General features: G+C 41.8%; 1 protein-coding gene across 4 annotated transcripts in view; it reads left to right on the forward strand.

Annotated features, from left to right (window-relative positions):
- Nucleotides 1-7,475, forward strand: part of LOC138617335 (ephrin type-A receptor 7-like) — a 360,848-nt gene that overhangs the window by 148,122 nt on the left and 205,251 nt on the right. For 3 of the 4 annotated variants that reach the window (XM_069692260.1, XM_069692273.1, XM_069692282.1), the window contains one exon: nucleotides 216-2,725. In XM_069692260.1, the coding sequence (XP_069548361.1) occupies nucleotides 216-330 (115 nt within the window). In that variant the 3' untranslated portion in view covers nucleotides 331-2,725. Of the gene's footprint in view, nucleotides 1-215; nucleotides 2,726-7,475 lie in introns of those variants that run through there. The other variant, XR_011310655.1, reaches the window with a different exon arrangement.

Below are 7,475 nucleotides of genomic sequence, written 5' to 3' on the forward strand. Positions count from 1 at the left end.
TTGTTTATCAAACAACGGTTTCGTTTTCAATGCTGATAATAAATAATAATTGAGGACTTTGACAAACGTTACCTTTAAGAGTTGCTTTAAGAATATTTTTTTTTAGGCGCATCATTTTCTCTGTGATCTTGGAGTCATTTTCCCGAGCTGCTGCCATATAATCTACAAAAAAATTCTGATCTGATCTTGGTAAATCTTTATGTCTGTGCCCACAGAGATGTACTGAGCCTCGGCATCACTTCCCTGGAGCACCAGAAGCTGATACTGGCTGCCATCCAGACTCTCAGAGCCCAGGTCATCCAAATGCACGGCCGCGGGGTGCAGGTCTAAACAGTCGACACACCTCGTATCACACTGATGCTGCAGACCTGTACGTGTGTGCAGATGGATGATGAGGTGAAGAAGAGGAGAGAGCTCTTCCAGACTGAAAGATAGATGAGCAGATCTTTCAGCTAACTGCACTCCTCCTTCCCACACTTCCTCATGCCTTCCTTGATTCCTTCCTTCCTTTTTTCAAACAAGTCCTCTTGGCGACAAGCAGTGTTCGTGTCGTGACCGGGGGGGGGTAGCAGAGGAGTGATGTCATGTGACTTCTTTTTTGTGACCTCTATCTGCACTTTGACCTTCAACAACTGTGCCAGCTCCATCTTACTGGTTCTAGATCAGTGCGTTAAGACAAATGAAACATCGCCTCTCCCAGGGAGCTGAACTCTTGGCTGCGGGAGAGGCAGAGCCGTACTACACTGCAAACACATCGGTTATGGACCACAGCTCAAAGACACAAACACATTTCGAGTGGAATTTCCCTTTACCACAGCATTGATTCACTAAAGACAATATATAGTCAAAGACAGAAACTATTTTACAGGCCTTGATAACTCCTCAGAACTCAACCTGATTTCACATCAAACAGGAACTGATTTACTCTGAGGATGCAGAATCATATCATCATATGTAGAAGCTGATCTCATATCAGATGGTACAGAAACATTTCTGAGGATTAAACATGGCTGCAATGTAACCTGTGGTTTTAAAGCAGCAGCTTAGAAAGACTGTGCTGGCCAGCTTAGAGGAGCGAGAAGAGTTGGATGAGGCCTCAAAAAGGTTCAATGAATACAGCTTAGTGCTACATACAGCATATAGATCAGGCTCATGGCATGACCAGAGCCCCAGTGGTTATGTGTGGTGATATATTGTTCTTTCAGGAACATCAGCCTGCTTTTTCCTCGGTCGGGGCCACTGATGGTGAAACAAACGCTGCAGGATACCATTGTAAAGCAAAGGGGTTGAAAATGTGTTTTTTGATTGTTCATGAATTTGTTGTATGTCTCTGTCTCTGTCACTACTCCTCATCGTATTTTCTTTATTCCTTTTATCTTTCTTTTCCTCCATGCTTTCCAATAGTTTTCTTTATGCATTTAAAACATCTAATTTTCCCTTTAGCCTGCTGGATGTCATCTTGGTAACACAATCTTCTTCTCCAAAGGCTCTCTCACTACCATGTTTATTACTCTGTATAGATCTGTGGCCAACTCTGGAAGATGGCCTAATTTAGATATTTATCCATATTTATTATGTTTACAGACTGTAACACAAACCTCTGCAGAGAGAAGGTTAAAAAGGTTTATTTAAAATATTAAAAAAAAAAAAAAAAAAATGTTAAGCAAAGCTTTTTTTGTTTCTGTTCTGTTGCTTTATTATGACTGAGTTTTTACCTGAAAAAAAATTGTTTTGTACAAAGGAAGTGAGAGGATTTTTACTGTCAGCACACAGTATCTGTGTATTTCTAAACACTGGATTTGCTACAGTTAATTCGAGATTCTTTATCACTGGATTCGCTGTATACATTACAGCGTGTGTGTTGCAGTATGGATAAAGTATTACAGAATGTCACAGATGTTTTATTCTACGTTGCTCTTGGATTGTTTGTTTGATTTTACGTTGCTGTTAATATCATGCTCTGCCATACGATGTGGTTGCACTTTTTCCAGTTAACTCCCACAATTCTCTCTGTACAGTGATCTGACCCACGCATTTTCTGTCCTATTTTAGTGCAGGAGACTTGAAGGAAGAAGTTTATTGGGGCATTATTTGGTTTTCATAGTTTCACAATAGAAGGAAATAGAATTTTTGACTGGAATATTGTAACTGGTTTGTATTTGGTACTAAATGAGTTTGGTTTATTTTCCTTGTACTCTCCTTCTCTCTCTGTAACTGTTATGTCAAATGAAATGGATTCATATGTCCTTATAGATGTTATCACACACATGTTGACATATCTGAAGAAGCACTCTGATGGTCCCCTTTCCACACGCACACAAGAATACAAAGACAGACACATGGTGTCACCAACACAAAACAAACTGGACCTCATCATCCACAATGAATGAAACTCAAGTTGTTTTCCTCTCTATCCCCCTATTTGTTGCTGTGACCATTATGATATATGTTTAATACTGTAAATATGTATTTGAAAATGCTAAATCTATTTTTATAATTTGTTTGAAAAACAATGTGTTGAATATAATATCTGCTCATTGTGTAAGGGTTTAATTTGTTTGAATTTAGGGCCATGGCCAAGAAATTCTGGTGTTTGGAATATAAAACTGAAAAAAAAAACGTTTCTTTTTTTGTTAGTTTTTGATGATTTTTACCCGTTAGAAGAAAATCTGATGGCTGTGGCAATATTGAAATGTGTTATTAAAAAATCTCCAATACAAGCAAATGGTTTTGTCCTTGTCTTTAATTTCTGTATTAAATGGAAACTTTCATTTTCGAATGCAGAGCCAAAGTGATTTTAGATTTTAAAAGGTTGTTTAAAGCGCGTGACTTTTACATGGAAATGAACGTCCTTTCAAGCCCCAAATGAGTTCACATGATGCTGATTAAAACGATCATCGCCAAATAAATGTGTATTTTACAGCATAGTTTTCAAATCTGGTGTCTGGTGAGACATTCCCACACTGGCTAGTTGAAAGCAAACTGGTCAACCTCTACGGTAAGATTTTTTTTTTTTTTAAAGTCATACTATAGCATGTCGTCCAAAATATGATAATAAAAAAACAGTCATACTTTAGCATGTTGTCCAAAATATGATAATAAAAAAAAGTCATACTATAGTATGTCGTCGAAAATGTCATAAAAATGTCTTAGTATAGTAGTTGTCAGACGTCAGATAATGACATCCATAATTTCTTAAAAATTCATTCTATAATATGTTGTCCCAAAATGTCCTAAAAATGTTTTGGTATAGCATGTCATCCTCAATGTCAAAAAAATGTCATGACAATGTATAATGGAATTTCATTTGTGGCACTCAAAGCATTGAAAAATTACATTGAAAAAAATAATTCAACAGCAGCATCTATATTCAGAAATAGACCTTATTCTCTTGACAATCTACTCAGAAGTACCTGAAACACAGTTTCTGGAAAAATACCGGGGATTTTTTTTTTTTTTTTTTATTTCTTGCAATACTACACTATCTGTATTGTTAACTTTCACTCTAAGACTCTGGTGTTCAGCTGTGTTCCCTTTGGCAAGACAACGAAACCCAAGGTGAAAGAGTCTAACTGATAAACTCTGCCAATAATCTGTCTATCCTTTAACTCTGCTGCCGGGGCACATAGATGAACTTAAGGCCTTCAGAGCTGACTGATTTCTCTAACCCAAGGCTACCTGGGCTTCTTACACGTATCTGTTTGTTACGAGGTTAATGCCCTGTATCCGCTCACAATAAAATTCAACTTCTGGTTACCTCTCCTAGCCGACTTCTGCGGTTCACGCTTCTCTCTTACACTCTCTCTCTCTCTCGGCACTGCCGTGCAAACTTATTAAGTCTCTCTCTCCGGGACTGAGGTTATATTACTTACTGCTTTATCACACAACGCCCACATTTAGACCAGCACTGAGCGGATGGGAAATGATTGTAAATGCAAATTTAACTTTGCGTGGGATTGCTGTGGGCAACCGTGTGGGTGTGCGGAAGTGAGCGTGCTGGTATTCGCTCCTGTGCCTGCTCACAAGGGTCACATGTATATGATACCGTGTGTGTGTGTGTGTGTGTGTGTGCATGTTACTCGTGTGCGAACGTACTGCGAGTGTGCTGAAAGTTCATGGGCATACATTTGAGAATAAGATCTTTTTATTTATCTCATAAAGTTGCAGCTCCAATCCATACCTTTTTTTTTTTTTTTTTTTTAAATATATATTACAGTCTTATTGGAGTTGAGGATTGGAGTTTGAGACTTAATGAGTTTCAGCTCCGAGCCTTCGCCGAGCTTTCTAAACCTCCTACGCAACCAAAACGTCACCTCTTTCGCATGCTGCTCAGCTGACTCGTGCAAAGTAGCATTTGAACTCCTGCTGCAGTAACACAGGATTTAGAGAGTTCATTATTGAAGGCTTATCCTAGATTTCCATCTCGCATTGAAGATGTCTTGCTCATCAAGATCGTGCGTATAAAACCGAATCACGCAGAATGGAACTGTTTTTTTTTTTTTTTTTTTGGATGGATGAATGCACAATTAAAGAAAAACATGATTTTTTTTTTTTTGAAGTAATTAAGACAGTATTTCGTCCAAAATATGAAAAAAAAAAGTCACAAAAAGCCGTACTATCACAGCTACTATCTTGTAGTGGTTAGCGCTGATGCCTCTCACGAAGAAGGTCGATGGTTCGGTTCCAGCTGGAGACATGCCTGTCCGATTCAACGAACGACATACAATGGTATGCCGTATAAAAACAAACAAAAAAAGTAAAATCCAAATCTTGGAAGAAGAAAAAAAAAATCGTACCCAAATGGGTGGGATGGTCATTGATTCGATTCCAGCTTGACACACGCGTTGTATTTATAATAAATGCTATTAGTTTGAGTGTGATGTCTTACTGAGCAAACAACATATCCCACAGTAACTGTCGTCGGTGGCGGGGGGGGGGGGGGTGTTCGTGAGCCTGTGTTTCGTCAGGCTCCTCACGGTTCGGGGGTAAATCTTCAATCAGATTTGGCTGTTTATTCACTGTAACTCAGACTGGGAAAGGGAGTCGGGGAGGGATTCGTCCGAGACACTGATGGAAATTGTGTTTCAAAATGCAAAATTGATTGCACTGCCTGAAAGCCCTCGCGCCAAACTCAAGGCACGCACAGGGCCTCGACATAACTTTAGCAGTGAAGTGAAGTGGTGTTTCTTTGATGCTGGTAGATGTCACTTGTTCAACAAGTGGCAGGTTTCCTTTTTAGAATTAAACCTCACGAGAAATATTGAACACTACGGGAAGAATAAAACCTCAAGTGATGAAATCTTCAGACGACGTCACGACGACCGGCAAACTTCGTAAGGCACCCGCCGGTCCACTAGAGGGCAGCACGTCGGCGTCAAAGCTTCGCCCAGCCGGGGTGTCAGAAAGTCACGCGGTGTAGAAAAAGAAACCCGAAGGAAAACTACGCGTTCGGGGTCAGGCCAAAATATGGCACGGTTAGCACTTGAACTTTGGCCTCCTGAGCAAAAGTTCGCAGCGGTCACAACAACAAAAAAAGCCTCGCAAAGACGCGCTGCCCTCTAGTGGACTGGCTAGCCGTCATAGCGGCTTAACTTGGACTTGAATTGCTTTAATAGTCATTGATCGAAGAAAATTGCGAAATATAATAATTATCGCTTGCGTCCCTGTACACTTAGCCCGAAGCGTCAAAGCAGCTTTTGCTGACATTTTAATGCGCTTATCTCAAAACGATATACCCTCATAACAAAAGAAACTTTTGCAAATGGAAATCGCAGAACTTGTTTTTTTGAAAAAAAAAAAAAAAATAAAAAGAGCGAAGAACAGTAAGAGGAAGAAATGCCAGAGAGGTTGAGGAGTAGACGACACCTCTGTAAAGACATTAGTGATTCCCAGCTGTGGTGCTGAGAGCCCCTCTCCCCCTTCTCGTCCTCCCGTCCATCCCTCACTCCCTCCGCTGTGTGTGGAGATTAAAGCGAGCGGCATAAAGGGGTGAGAGCGGTCCACCTCTAAGCCAGTGTGAAGGGGAAACTTCCCCCAGCACAAAAGTTCTCGCTCTCCCGCTCTTTGCAGAAGCGTGCCGCAGCTCAAATCGGCTTTGGGAAATTAATCCCTGCATTATGGAGGGGAGTTTAAAGTAAACAAACGGAGGACGGGACGGGGGACCTGCGAGTGTGTGAGAACCGGGACGCTTTTGAGGCAGCGAAGCATTTGTAGGTAAAAAAAAAAAAAAGCTTGTGTTTCTCCAGAGGAATAGAGCTGTGAAGGGCTGCGCGTGAACGCAGAGGAGGAGGAGGAGGACGAGCAGGAGGAGGAGGAGGAGGAGGAGGAGGAAGAGGGAGCTGAAGAGGCGACGGCGTCTGGGTGAATGAAGGAAATGAAGCAGCAAAAAAAGGCCGCCCGATCCTCTGGGACACTCCTGGGAGAAGAGCTTCGCAGCCTCTTCGCTGCCTGATCTTAAACCCCCTCTCTCTGTCTCTCACATGTCCAGCTTATTACTGCCTTTGTCTTTCCTGGCTTCATTCAACCACTTTGCCCCCCCCCCCTCCTCCCTCTGTGGCAAAGAGCCATTGTCTGCAAATCCTCCTCCTGCAGCCTCCTCCGCTCTCCTCTCTTCCTTTTCCCATCCTATCTCTCCGCTGAGAGGTACTTAGATAAGGCCCGGGGTTCAGTCTGACGAAATCAGAACTTCCCACTGAGCTGAGATTAAACTCTGAGTGACCGGACGGACAAACTTCGCTCGCTTTTTCCGCGCTCGTGCTGGAAGACTTAAAGGCTGCCGGAGAGTTTCCTCATCTCTCTCTCTCTCTTTTTTTTTTTTTTTTTTGACAGTTTAAACACCCGTCTGTCTGACTGCCTCCCGAGATTCTCCATAAGTGCACTTTAAGTCTCTCTCCGCTTTCCTGCTTGTTACCTACTCGCCGTCTCGCCATACATCTGCCGTCTATCATCGCCGTCCATTTATTGACTTTTTTCTGCCCATAAAGATCTCCACACATCTTTATCTCTGCCTTGCCCCCCCCTCCCCCCCCACAAGTTCATCCTCTTTACATAAGTCCACGTTTTAGCGTGCTCTAGTTTGATACAGATGTATTCTACTTGATTCCCCCCCCCCCCCCACAACCAGACAGATAAATCTAAAGGATTTAGCAGGATTTAATACTGTTGTTTGTGTTTTTGTTTGTTCTTAACAGTCCAATCCCTTTCTTTGAATAAGCCAAGCAGAGAGTCGCTGAACTGGCGCCTAACGTTTGACCCCCCCAAGGTAGAGAGTTGATCCTGCATGGGGAGTTTTTGCGGTCCCATACTGCCCCTCAGTGGTACACGTGAGAACTGCAGAATAAAGTAATGACCAGTGAAAAGCAGCACATTACAATTTACTCATCCACATACACTTTCGAGGCACATTTAGTATATTATTTACATATTTCGATTTTTATGCTGCTTCCTCTCCTTTGCATTATATTACATCGAGGAAA

Source organism: Brachyistius frenatus, unplaced genomic scaffold (assembly GCF_029030835.1).
Source record: "Brachyistius frenatus isolate BFR_SWC_R1_liver_20210118 unplaced genomic scaffold, ASM2903083v1 Contig_2, whole genome shotgun sequence".
NCBI classification, from domain to species: Eukaryota; Metazoa; Chordata; class Actinopteri; family Embiotocidae; genus Brachyistius; species Brachyistius frenatus.